This window comes from Biomphalaria glabrata, chromosome 10, assembly GCF_947242115.1.
Source record: "Biomphalaria glabrata chromosome 10, xgBioGlab47.1, whole genome shotgun sequence".
Taxonomy (NCBI): domain Eukaryota; kingdom Metazoa; phylum Mollusca; class Gastropoda; family Planorbidae; genus Biomphalaria; species Biomphalaria glabrata.
The window spans coordinates 21,175,327-21,190,170 of record NC_074720.1 but is presented as its reverse complement, the minus strand read 5'-3'; the positions used below and the strand labels follow the sequence as shown (position 1 = coordinate 21,190,170).

Here is a 14,844-nt window from a genome sequence, read left to right as displayed (position 1 = left end):
ACAAAGTATTTAGAAGATACTGCACCATTGACCGTTTGACTACATTAGTTTGTTATTCAGTAGGCCTAAGTAGTTTAATCTATCTCAAGGTAACTCGAGACAGCATGTCCGCCACTATATTGTTAGTTCCGCTTATTGCCTTTATTTCAAATTTTGAAATTCTGTAATATCAAAAACCATCTACATATTCTTTCAATATTCAGGCTTTTCTGTTGCATGAACTGGAGTGGTTTATGATCGGTGAGGACAACTATTCCTTGCCCAACAAGTAGCTTTCTTACTTTGTTACGACCCATACTATCGCCCTCTCAGTCAATGGCACCTGCCAATAATCATTCGTTAGGTACAGCTTAGTGAAAATTTTAGCGTTTGAGAGTTTGTGCAATATGTCGTCAATATTTGGCATGGGATCAAATTCCGTTATTTTATTCAACTTTCTATAATCCACGCAAAGTCTGATATACCATTTTTCTTCTTTACTATCACTATTGGGGAAGCATATTTCAGAAACAAATAATTAATTCCTAATCGTGCCATAACAGTATATATCTAGAGATTGTTTTGATGTATTTTTTCTCACTTGGGTGCCACCCCCATATAGGTGTCACTGTCACCCGGTGTGGAACGCACTCCCCCGTAGCGTACTCCCCTAGTGACGCCACTGCCCTCGCCAATTGATCAATCAATTCATTTTTTAGCCATTAGGACAGTTATAACAAGACATCACTCTTTGATTCTTCTTCTTCTTCTTCTAGCCAGCTTTATTGCTGCTGAGCTGTGAGCTCTTTTGCAGACTGCCAAGGAAAAAAAGTGTGCTGTTTTATCACTCTTTGATATAAAACCACCCCCACAATAGCCATCCTCCTTACATTCCATGTGACATTTTTCTCATCAATTCGTGACGTAAATTGTTAATGCCTGCTCGAGTTTAATGGCTATGTCTTCGATTCCGGAGATTAAGTATGAGTGCAGTGTTTCACATGACTATGCAAATCCAGTTGCGACATGCATGTTTTCCCACATCTCATGCAGACAAAGCCATTGTCCGCTGGCGGTCTATTTAAGTTGTCTTTCCGTCTTTTGCGCCTGTCTTCAATAATGGCTTTTCTTTGAGTCTCAAATTTTTGTGCCGCATCATTTGTGAGAGCTCTCCAACTGTCTCTTTCAGGTGCCATTTGCTGCCAGCTACTTTCCTCTTTGCCAGTGAGGGCGAAATGATCATTATAGCGCTTACAATGAGGGGGTTCACCTCTGTTACTCCTTTGCCGTCCTCCTTTGCCGAAGAAAATCGCCTTTGGCATGCTTTTGTCTCCCATGAGGGATAAATGTAGCACAGCGCAGCTGTCGAATGGTAATTAGTGCTTCTATACTGCCCACACTTTTGTATGGCTCTGAGATCTGGGTGCTCTATCGAAGGTATGTAAGGCTCCTCGAATGCTTCCATCAAAGGTGACTTCGCTCCATGATGGGCATACGCTAGCTAGACTACATTATTGTAACATTATAAATAACTACGTTCCACCTACTCCGGTAATTTAACATCAAATCACAAAACACTACTCTACTGTTTCGTGATCGCATTTAGAGACGCTAAATTATTAAAAGACATCCAGGATCACATGGAGTTGTGAATTTGTTTTCGAGAAACTTGTCATGAGACTCAGCAACGTTCATGAGTTGTTTATGCCAAACTGTCGAGGAAATCAGTCATTTTATTATATACTGTGATGGAAGATTTTAGGGTTAGGACAGAGGATTTATGACATTTTCGTTTTTCAACTCTTATTTGGTTGTTTTTATAATGTTTAAATATTTATTAATTTAATTTCCATTATTTCATTTTTTTTTTACACATAATGTTTAAATAGTTATTAATGTTCTATCATCTTGTATATCTATTTAATGCCTAGCATTGAAAGACTTGTGCTTAAAAAGCCTTTTTTTTTAAAACAAATGACCTGTATAATTTATATTCCTTTTTTTTATAATGTGTTATTCTATCTTGTCATGCTTGGAGGAAAGTGGAGAGGCTGTTAACTGCAATCAACACACCACCATTGATACCATTCAACTTTGATTAACACGTCTCTTTCTATTGTTAATCTTAGAATCATGACCTAGCACATATCTCTGTCCACTGTTTACTTTCCTGCCAGTCTAAAATTCTGGCCATCATGAGTATCCCCCACAAAGTGTTGGTTAGGTTGTCAAGGCTATCCTTTTCTTCATCCTTTCCTTACAACATACATCAATCCACCTAATAGCACTTCTCTTTCTATGTGTACTACTTGACTTAGTCTTCTCTAGTCTTTGTTTGGCTCATGTCGTCGCTGAAGATTCCCCCCCCCCCCCTGAAAGTGAACGCATGATCTGGCAATATCTCATGCACCTAGTCAACTCATTACACAAACCTTAACATTATTGCACCTAGTCAACTCATTACACAAACCTTAACATTATTGCACCTAGTCAACTCATTACACAAACCTTAACATTATTGCACCTAGTCAACTCATTACACAAACCTTAACATTATTGCACCTAGTCAACTCATCACACAAACCTTAACATTATTGCACCTAGTCAACTCATCACACAAACCTTAACATTATTGCACCTAGTCAACTCATCACACAAACCTTAACATTATTGCACCTAGTCAACTCATCACACAAACCTTAACATTATTGCACCTAGTCAACTCATCACACAAACCTTAACATTATTGCACCTAGTCAACTCATCACACAAACCTTAACATTATTGCACCTAGTCAACTCATTACACAAACCTTAACATTATTGCACCTAGTCAACTCATTACACAAACCTTAACATTATTGCACCTAGTCAACTCATTACACAAACCTTAACATTATTGCACCTAGTCAACTCATTACACAAACCTTAACATTATTGCACCTAGTCAACTCATTACACAAACCTTAACATTATTGCACCTGGTCAACTCATCACACAAACCTTAACATTATTGCACCTAGTCAACTCATCACACAAACCTTAACATTATTGCACCTAGTCAACTCATCACACAAACCTTAACATTATTGCACCTAGTCAACTCATCACACAAACCTTAACATTATTGCACCTAGTCAACTCATTACACAAACCTTAACATTATTGCACCTAGTCAACTCATCACACAAACCTTAACATTATTGCACCTAGTCAACTCATCACACAAACCTTAACATTATTGCACCTAGTCAACTCATCACACAAACCTTAACATTATTGCACCTAGTCAACTCATCACACAAACCTTAACATTATTGCACCTAGTCAACTCATTACACAAACCTTAACATTATTGCACCTAGTCAACTCATCACACAAACCTTAACATTATTGCACCTAGTCAACTCATTACACAAACCTTAACATTATTGCACCTAGTCAACTCATCACACAAACCTTAACATTATTGCACCTAGTCAACTTATTACAAAAACCTCAACATTATTGCTTTGCTGTTTCTTATGTTTTGTTCAAGCCATGAGAAGCTATTACATAACATTCTTGGAGAAAGTGTGACAAGACCAAAAAATCAATGGTGGTTTTAAGTAGTTGATTAGAGGTAATTGTTTGTGTTGGTTCAAGCATGTAATACTTCCATCAGTATGTTCTTGTTGTATTGTTTTAGAACGTTTACTGAATATATACTTAATTTATTCTATTCTTTACATTATATTTTTTTACCTTGACTTTGTTGAGGATTATTTGAAAGAAACATTTGTACAATTTATAAAACCTAAGTTGAAGGAATAAGCTGATGTTGGATAGTAATGCTAACATTTTGGTCTCCACTGTCAGTCTTTGTGAATATAACCTTATGTAGAGTAGTGGCATTTAGAACATAATTTATATTCTAATAAGTGGTACAAACTTGAGAAAACAAACCACATTTCTTTATGTTTGTAGTCCCATGTCTGTTGTGTAGTTCATATTCTGAGCAATTCAAGTTTTAAATACTTCTAACATTAAACGAACCTCCTATAGGACCACCATTCAAAAACTACATCCTAAGAACTGTTAAACATGGAAACAAAAAATCAACCCTCCTAGTGTCCATGTGGTTCTAGTGTCGTTCTAAAGACAGTAAAGGAGGTCACAGAAAAACAAAACTCTCATTCCCTTGAAAGGAAGAAATTAGAGAACAAGAGAAAGTTCACATCACATACATAACACCACAAAACATAAGAAACTCAAGAGGTTCTAAATGTGATATTTAATAATATAAAGTCACAAGAGCCAATAGTGCTGTACCAATCATACATTATTATGTTCCATGCATTCAGATCACCTACACTTCCATCACACAGATGTACACAGTAGCCACCCTTAGTTAGGAACAGCATATATATATATATATATATATGTATTGAAATATCACACCATTATATCAAAGTACTGAACAGACTAACACTAACCACTCAACACACTGACATACATATCTGAAATCAACCTCAAGAAAAAAATAGCTGATTAAATCTAATCTGCCTTTCCTTCAATATTTAGGATAGTTTTAGAGAGAGCTCAATGTCTTTGTTGTTAGAGCTACTGTGACCAAGTTGTTTGGTTTCAACATTAAAAAAATATCACTGACATTTTTCAAGAAAATATCTTGGACTTTCATCAAAATTGCTTTCTTTTATATACAACATTTCATTTCCTATATTTCAAGGGTCAAACTTAACTATTAACACTTAGCGCAGGTGTGGGCTAAAAAGTTAACATTGGCACAACTTAATTACAATTAAGTCATTTCATGACTTTCTGAAAGTTGAGATTTCTTTCTAGATGTCAGTATGCTGCTGATAAAACATTGTATTCAGTTGCCAGTATACTAGTCTCTTGAGGTTTTCCATGCTACAAATAAACTTCACTTTTGATCTAGACTAACAAAGTTTTGATGACTTGTTTCTATTCTGTACATCTTAGTCCAGTGGAACACTGTCAGTTCGAGGTTTCACACTTGAAGCTGTTGGGCTCTGAACACTGTCCAGTGACTACCTGTACCACAGTAGTACATAGACGACATATACAATCTCCAGAAATATAAGTAGACATTCAATAAATAAGTTCCAACAAGGACATAATAGTCATGATACACATTATATATGGTAGAAGGCTAGAAGAGACATGACATATAGCAGTATACACTACAAATCACAGTTTGTACCAAGTTTGTACTTTATATATGGTAAGAAATAGTTATTCAACAACAAAAAAAAAGATAATTAGAATGGAAGATAAATGAATGAATATTAAAAACTACAACTTGTTAGGCGAGTGTCATTCCATTAGATAAATAGCAGGCCATTAAAAACACGTTTTCATAGTCTTCCAGTGTTCAATGATTTAGTTGACTGCAGCCAACATATTGTTTAGTTGACTGCAGCCAAGATGTTGTTTAATTGACTCTAGCTAACATGTTGTTTAGTTGGCTGTTGCTAATGTGTTGTCTAGTTGACTGTAGCTAAAATGTTATCTAAAGATTTGAAAAAATATAGATCTAGCCCTAATAAAATACTACTCATTTTTTTTCCATTTTTAGGTTAACAAAACCAAATATGTCCCCCCCCCCACCACCAATGAAGCCTACAATTGAAACAATTGTAACTTGTCATTAAACTTAAAAAACAAAACATGCTAGATAATGACTTCACACACTATTCAAAATGAACAGAAAATAAGTCTATACTAGCTTTGATATGTTTTATAACACATACAATGTTATATAACAAAACAATGTTTAATAGACACCAATAAAAAAATAGCAGTACAATATAGAGTTGCTTGCCTAGAATGTAAAAAAAAAATATATAGTTGGAGGTAGTCTTGATAGCATGTAGACATGAGTTACACTTGTACAATGATCAGTGGGATATATTTGCTAGCTTGTATTCAATCCTGAAAATGTTTCAGCTACTCAAATGATAAAGATATGAGTGCATCATGTGGCCAACACAAAGATCATTTCCCTTGACACTTTGGACTGCTCCCTGTAGAACATTTCTTTCCTAAGTTTCATTCTGTGATCATCTGTCACTCGAGTAAAAAAAAACTTAGCTTACTGTTGAAGCAAATCAATAAAACAACAAAACAAAAGGTATAACTTTGTCCTCAATTTATGCAATTTAAAAATAAAATACATTATTCACTTACTATTTCCAACTATTTCTTGAAATTTATTAGATTAGAAATTTTAACCTATATATATATATATATATATATATATATATATATATATATATTTGATCCTTTTTAATCAAAAGTCATTTCACATAAGCAAAGATTGTTTGAGTAACATATCCATCAAAATCAATGTCTCATTTTTAAAAGCTCCTGGGCCTCTAGATAGACACCCAAAGGATAAAAATCATCAAGGAAATGTTTTGACCTAATATACACTAATATTTCTTGCTAAGATATTGCTTTAGTAGCTACACTCAGACATTGATCATCTGTCAACTTTTACAGCTTGCAATGACACTGTGAAAATCTGACAAGACAAACATACACAAAGTTCATGAAACAGAATAATGTTGATAATAGAGAAGTCGGCTATGGTTTTTGATCATAGTATATAATGTTAGCCGTCACTTAACAACAATTTTCCACTCCCCTACACAAAGAATTCTTCAGTTCTAGTTTTTCCAACATTTATTTATTTATTTCCTCCAACAATGTCTGCAATAAATAATCTGACCATCTCCCAAAATATGCTCTGAAATTTTTGATAATGTCCAAAGTTTCATTTCAGACGATGCCTAAAGATTTCACAAGGATTTATTGTTTATTTAGTTTTGTCCATCTTGGGCAACAAGTTTCTTAATCAAGTGTCTAGAAACCAGTCTGAAAGTCTTCTTTAAAATATAATTATTTTCTGGGGGCTTATGTGTGTATCTGGGTTTTTTTTTTTTTTTTTTGACATTGTTTTGTCTATGACAAAAGTTGTTTCTTGCAAACTAGCTCCCTTGTCTTAAGTTTGTTGAAGAATTAGTTTCACCATTCAAAGATGGATGTCTTCGGAATGAAAATAAATAAATGCTTATGAAAGAAGCATTACTGTTTCCTTATGTAGCAGCAGTTTCTAGAAGAATGCTAGAAATGTTTGAATGTTTGTTGGGTCCAGCAAGTGCTGCATGTTGAAATAGAGAGCCTCCACATACTGTTGGGCTAGCACATTTCATCCATACACAGTTTGATCTATTCAGTGAGTCACTGCACTGGCCGATGTAGGTACTAAGTAAGTACACTGATTGTGACCTAGTGCAAGGATTTATCATAAGTCCTTGATCCCAAAGTAATATTATAGTGTAGAAAATTAGAAACCAAAATGTCCATTGGTTTCATTCATTCCAAACCATTTTGTTATGTTTTTATTATAACATTCAAACAGTCCAACGGTGAGTTGTGTGAACTGCTCTAGACACATACATTTCTAAATCAAACATGAAGATGTGGAACAGCGTAGATTGAATAGAAAATGTTACTTAAAGCCACAACTTGAACAAGGGCAAGAACTACTTATTGGTAATATTCTTTATAATTGAATTACCTCTCTTTGCTTGTGTTCACTTCCTTATTAGATAAATGTATTATGTACTGATAGCTGAAACAAGGAAGGTCCTAATGAACGTTATCCAACATTTTAAAACCTTTTTTTTTTTTTTTTGTGCATTTCAATAATATCTGTATGTTCAGCGTTAATGTAATATGCATAATTTCTTTACAGTTGAATGTGATAGTAGAAAGTTCCAATCTATATTATGATTCACATCCTTTGAAGAGATGAAGTTTGCACACATTCTCCAATCAAGAACTTTAAAATACAATGTTGCAAAAAAAGTGAATATCTTCCAAATATAAACATTTTGATAAACTGTTAGGATCTACATTGATATCTAGGAGGAGGTCTCTTCAAGAGCAATGTGTTAGACTTGTGTAGTGTAGACACGTCTGATCCACACAAAAAAGTTGAAATAACATCGCCCTTCAAGTCCCAAAGTTTAGATGAGAATTGGGGCTGGGGAAGACGGTGGGCAGATGGTGAAATTAATTGAATACTTGAACCTCACAGAGGACTGCCCCGAAGAGCCTGGACCAGCCAATCTGCCTGCCCCAAGCCTCAATCAAGACATAGCGGCCAACGAGGTTGCCCACGCACTGCAGCACCAGCCTCTTGCTGAAGAGTGCATTGTTAATGGAGGAGATGTAGTTGCACATATTGCCAGAGGCGTAGGACTCATCATGCTCGTCCTCTTTCTTCTGGATCTTGTCGTCCACGTAGACCACCAGCTGGTCCAAGTTCCTCATGTAGTCTCTAAAGGACACAGATCTTGCTGTAATCAAAACACAAAGAGATTGTTAGTGAAGTTGCTCTCAAGTCTTAACATTGGAATATCAATATCAACCATACTACAATTTTCTCAATGGCTAAATTCAATGCTTTAATTGGGGGGAGGGGGGAGTCAAAATTCGTTTTAAAAAAATGGAAATAATAAGAAATTGCCAATAAAAAGTTGAGAGAAAAACCCTAGACCTAATCCAAAATAGAACATAACATTCTGGAAAAGTAATGTTAATAAATAGAACCGGGGGGGGGGGGGGAAGAGACGTACAGACATCAGGAGCCCTAGTAGAGAGGGTGCCCTTTTTGTTTATTTAGTATACCTATTTGAAGGTTTTTTGGGGAGGAAGGTAGAGGGGCTCACATTTACCCAATTTTTGGGGGTCCCAAATATTTCTGGCAGTGGGCCTGAAGCAAGGAGGTGCAAGCAGTGGTGGCCTTAGATATTTGAAGGCTCTAGGCAAAGTGAATTTGGTGGCTCCAAATGAAATGGAAAAAAACAATAAACATCAACAAAATAAAATTATGCAGTTTATTACAAACTTTGTGACTCCAGCAATAACATTTGGCACAGTTTTTGCTATTTCTTCTATAAAAAAAATTCCTGTGCAAGGCCTACATCAATCAGAGGCTCTAGGCGCCTGACTTGTTTGCCTAAGGCCAGCCCTGGCGCCAGAGCAGGAGAGAGATGGAGAGAAAGATGGAGAGTTTAAAAGACAAACACCAGACATTATATAGGTCAGTGTTCAACATTACCTGGCCCATCCCCCTGCCAGGTGTAGATGACCACACCTGAGACTGTAGTCTTCTGGCCCAGGTCCACAGTCCACAGAGGATATTTCCCGTACAGGTTGTCAAGGATGGTGCAACTCTGCAGTCTGAGGTCAAGGTCGCCGTCCACTGCACGCTCGGCATGTCCCTCCCGGATGTGTCGCTTATTTAATTTCTTATTGATCCAACTGTCCTTCTTGTAGGCCAAGTTCTCAACTATAAAGAAATCAAATGATTATTATTCTCGTAATTCAACTAACATAAAATATACAGGCCAGTGTCAGAAGACAAAAAAAAAGAGGGAGACTATTACAAGACACCAAGAGAACTGGACGGAAGATCACGTGGTCACTTGGAAATCAGGCGCTATCGACTGAAGTTGTTGGATATTGCAATAACTTTTGAAAAAAATCAAAAAAATCTAGAACACCGTCGATTATGTTATCGAACTCGGTAAAGGCCCTCGATTCTAAACTCGGTAAAACGCCTCGATTCACTCTATATTTTTTTTAACTCGGTAGAGCCTCTGTATTCACTCTGTCATTGAACTCGGTAGAGCCTCTGTATTCACTCTGTCATTGAACTCGGTAGAGCCTCTCTATTCACTCGATGATACAGAACTCGGTAGAGCCTCTCTATTCACTCGATGATACAGAACTCGGTAGAGCCTCTCTATTCACTCGATGATACAGAACTCGGTAGAGCCTCTCTATTCACTCGATGTTACAGAACTCGGTAGAGCCTCTCCATTCACTCGATGATTTTGAACTCGGTAGAGCCTCTCTATTCACTCAATGATACAGAACTCGGTAGATCCTCTCTATTCACTCGATGATACAGAACTCGGTAGAGCCTCTCTATTCACTCGATGTTACAGAACTCGGTAGAGCCTCTCTATTCACTTGATGATACAGAACTCGGTAGAGCCTCTCTATTCACTCAATGATACAGAACTCGGTAGAGCCTCTCTATTCACTCGATGTTACAGAACTCGGTAGAGCCTCGCTATTCACTCGATGTTACAGAACTCGGTAGAGCCTCTCTATTCACTCGATGATACAGAACTCGGTAGAGCCTCTCTATTCACTCAATGACACAGAACTCGGTAGAGCCTCTCTATTCACTCGATGATACAGAACTCGGTAGAGCCTCTCTATTCACTTGATGTTAATGCCACTGACCAAACCCACTCATGCCACGTATGCGGCCGGCTTTTTAAAGGGAGTATTGGACTTTACAGTCATAATCCAAAGGAAATGAGAAATTTGCTCGTCTTCCTCACATGACTGAACTCAGTTAGGTTGGTTTACTGACTCTACTGTCTTCCATTACATGACTAAACTCGGTTGTGTTAGTCTAATGACTCTACTCTCTTCCATCACATGACTGAACTTGGTTAGGTTGGTCTACTGACTCTACTCTCTTCCATCACCTGACTGAACTCGGTTAGGTTGGTCTACTGACTCTACTCTCTTCCATCACATGACTGAACTCGGTTAGGTTGGTCTACTGACTCTACTCTCTTCCATCACATTTCTTCTTCTTCTTCTTCATCGTTCTCATTGTTATGTTGGAGTGTTCATATGACTAGACCAATACATGAGATGAACTGCGCAGTGGTTTCCAAATCTTTCTATTGGGGTGATTTGGGGCCAATGTCTTATACGGGCCTCTTGGTAGAGAGAGCAGTTTTGGAGGACGTGGTCGGCATTTTCTGGTGATACTCCACATGGGCAGATTTCACTGGTTCCAATTTTGAGCTTCCGGAACATGTGTTGTCGCATTCTGTTGTGTCCGGTCCTGAGTCGAAAGATTAGACGTTGGTCTTGTCGGGATAGCTTATAGTAAGCATCATCTTTCTTGTGATTTGGATGGGAGCTCGTCCATTTCTCATTTATTTTATCTACAATTAATTTCTTCATTTCTTCTGGATAGAGAGCAGAGTTTACTTGTGAGTTTGTTCTCCCACTCTTGGCGAGTGTGTCAGCCTTCTCATTTCCTGCTAGTTGTATGTGAGCTGGTATCCATTGAATGACAGTTTTTTTGCTGTTGTGGTTGAGCTTTGTGAGTGCTGTTCTGAGGTTTTTAATATAAGGGGAATCAGAGTTTTGCAGGCTTTGGAGGGTTGTTTTTGCGTCTGTTAGAAAGACAATCTGACTGTGAGGGGAACTTGGATGATTTGCTAGCATGGTAGCAGCTAGTGCTAGTGCTTCCCTTTCTGCTCTGTGACTGTCAGAGAGCTCTCCAGTTGCAAAGGATTTTTCTAGTTTTCCTCCATCTGGCCATTCGATAAGTATTCCAGCTCCTCCATTTGTGGTGGCTTTATGGGATGAGCCATCCGTGTAAACTCTGATCCACTGATTGCTAGGGTAATTGGTATGTAGAAAACAGTTCACTATTTCCTTGAGCTCTGTTGGTCTGTAATCAGATTTTCTTTTTATGTTTTCAATATGGTCCCTTATAGTAGGAAGAGGGCTTTCGTCCCAGGGTGGAGATTCATTATAGTGTATCGAGGATTCCACAGTAATTTTTTCAAGTTGGTGTTTCTTTTTTAGGTTTAGAGATTCCTGTATGAAATTGGTCCTTTTGAGACGGTTTTTTGTGCCAGTTTTGTGGATTTTTGTTCTGAGTGGGTGCCTCTCCAAGGTTTCCAATTTTGTGAATTGGGAAAGGATTTTTATTTCTCTTCTTTCATCCAGAGAGATCAGGGCAGCGGTTTCCTCCATAGCTCTTATGGGTGTTGTTTTGATTGCTCCTGTCATTATCCTTAGACCAATATTTTGAACCTTGTCTATTTTTCTTAGGTTGGTTTGGGCTGCTGAGCCCCATGCTGTGGCACCATATTCTAGTACAGGTCTTACATAACTGGTATAGGTCTTTTTCAGGATGTTGTGATTTGCTCCCCAATCTGTGCCAGCTAATTTTTTCAAGAGGGATAGTCTCTGGATGCCTTTACTCTGTGTTTTATCTATTTGGTTTTTCCAGGTTAGTCTCGGGTCATAGGTGACTCCAAGATAAGTAGGGCTGTCATTTTTTTCTAAAGCTTCCTTATCTAATGTTAATTTTATTGTTTGTTGTTTTGTTGACAGTGAGAATATGGTATATGTTGTCTTTTTTGTGTTAATGGACATGCCCCAGTCTTTGGACCAATTATTGAGTTTATCAAGAGCATCTTGTAATCGAAATTTCGATGTTCCTACATATTCTTCTGTGCTAATTAAGGCAAGGTCATCTGCATACATGCTGCTCTTAACTTTTTTCCATCACATGACTGAATTGGGTTAGGTTGGTCTACTGACTCTACTCTCTTCTAATGTTTGCTGTTGAGAACAAAACAAAAAAAAAAGAAAAGGAGAACAGACTCGAGATGAGGTCATTGGAATTTCTCATAAGCTCATTGGGATATCTCATAAGGTCATTGGGATATCTCATAAGGTCATTGGAATATCTCATAAGGTTATTGGGATATCTCATAAGGTCATTGGGATATCTCATAAGGTCATTGGGATATCTCATAAGGTCATTGGGATATCTCATTAGCTCATTCTCGTAAACTTTTTTCTTTCGTCGAAAATCATTTAAAGAAATGTAAAGGCTTGAAAACCAAATAGCATTAAGTCATTCAATGAATGCCGCCAACGAGTCTCAGTTCTGTGTCTGTCAGGACCAACACCGTCAAACCAAAATGAAATGCAAACGTCCTTTACCGAAAGTTTTCATCCATTCTTTATGAAGATGGACTGGAAGTGGCTCAGAGTCATTGCGGTCGAGTGTGAGGATTGGGGGGGGGGGGGGGATTGCTCCTACCGCACCCCCCCCCCCATATCCGCCAATGTCTTGCTTACACTGAATTTTTCTTCTTTCGGTCTTCTATTTGAATATATGTATTACCTACTTTACTTTTAGACTAGATCTAGTATCTTCATTACTTAGGGTCCTGAGACTATTGACTAAATGGGTCATGAAACATCTCAAGTGACTGTATTCAGAGACAGTCATTAGTCAAGCTCAGATGTGAAATATTTAGGTCACATTACCCCCCCCCTTTTCTACCAGCTGTGAATTTAGTCAACAGGTCACATACGACGTTTATTCCGAAGCCCACATCTGTGACCTTCGACGACCCCTTCGCCAGACCGAAAATGACTTGGCTGGGTCTAGGAATGATCTCCAATATTAAAGATCTCAGGATTTTTTGGGAGACAATGGAAGTTTTTGAAATGGATTACGTCACGATGGTATAAACGACGGACTACTGAGACATCTTAAAACCCCAAGTAGACCATTACGTCAGTCCCACCGTCTCGGACTTTTAAAGGATGAACTGTGAGATAAAGTGTGTCCTGTTTTAGAGCGTCAATTAAAAAGTGTGTTCTGTTTTAGAGCGTCAATTAAAATGCGTGTTCTGTTTTAGAGCGTCAATTAAAAAGTGTGTTCTGTTTTAGAGCGTCAATTAAAAAGTGTGTCCTGTTTTAGAGCGTCTATTAAAAAGTGTGTTCTGTTTTAGAGCGTCAATTAAAAAGTGTGTTCTGTTTTAGAGCGTCAATTAAAAAGTGTGTCCTGTTTTAGAGCGTCTATTAAAAAGTGTGTTCTGTTTTAGAGCGTCAATTAAAAACTGTGTCCTGTTTTAGAGCGTCTATTAAAAAGTGTGTTCTGTTTTAGCGCGTCAATTAAAAACTGTGTCCTGTTTTAGAGCGTCTATTTCATTGTGATGCCAAATTCCTTTTTTTAAAATTATTATTGGCCATGAGTTTCTTCTTACCATTTGACACAAATGGAATATAAAATTAATTGATGTCTAGGTTCCACTTGAAATATCAGTGTCTAGACATTCATTTAAAGCACTGTCTTGCTTGTCTTGCTCGTGTCTTCCTTGCCATGACCTGTCTTGCTCGTGTCTTCCTTGCTATGACCTGTCTTGCTTGTGTCTTACTTGCCATGACCTGTCTTGCTCGTGTCTTACTTGCCCTGACCTGTCTTGCTTGTGTCTTACTTGCCATGACCTGTCTTGCTTGTCTGGTCTGTCTTGTCTTGCCACTTCATTGTTTATCAAGCAATGTCTTGCACCTGGTTGTCATGGTTTGTTTTGTAAAATGTTTTTTTTAGATGTTCCGAAATAATGTTCCTTCAGAGTTGAAGACAATCTACTTCCTTGCCGAAACCTCCCGCAGGACGACGGGGGATGGCAGCGGGCATGAACCCGGGACCCTCGAGACGACCGAACGACAGTTCAGCGCCGCGCAGACGGCAAGACCCAGTCTTACTTATGTCCTGTCTTGTCTCTGTATTACGTGTCCTTCCCTGTCGCGATTATTATGCCCTATCGAGTATCGAGGCTATCCTGATTATCATGTCCTGTTGGACCTGTTGTCCTGATTTCAATTCCCATACTAAAATCTCTATAGCATACGTTCAAATATTTCTGACAGACAGAGAAAGTTTAAAAAAAAAAATCAAAGTTTAATTTTAAACAAGTTTGAGTTGGTCTACATCTTATTTGTTTCCAGCTCCACAATAAACTCTCCAGTCGTTAAGTTAAATATAGACTTCGCACTTCTTCCGGTCACAATTTTCTATAAACGTTGATGGTATGCAAAGGAACGAAGTAAAATAATATAATGTCATTACGTTAACATCCAGCAAATTATCTTATTTCTTTTTAAAATATACATTGTGTTAGGATTTACAGAAACC

At 37.7% G+C, this 14,844-nt stretch overlaps 1 protein-coding gene across 3 annotated transcripts in view; it reads right to left on the bottom strand.

The window, feature by feature from the left end:
* Positions 1-4,236: 4,236 nt before the first annotated feature.
* Positions 4,237-14,844, bottom strand: part of LOC106067868 (lactadherin-like) — a 197,323-nt gene continuing 186,715 nt past the window's right edge. For all 3 annotated transcript variants that reach the window (XM_056044452.1, XM_056044453.1, XM_056044451.1), the window contains 2 exons: positions 9,136-9,366; positions 4,237-8,371 (listed from right to left, as the gene is read on the bottom strand). In XM_056044452.1, coding sequence (XP_055900427.1) covers positions 8,085-8,371; positions 9,136-9,366 — 518 coding nt within the window. In that variant the 3' untranslated portion in view covers positions 4,237-8,084. The remainder of the gene's footprint in view (positions 8,372-9,135; positions 9,367-14,844) is intronic.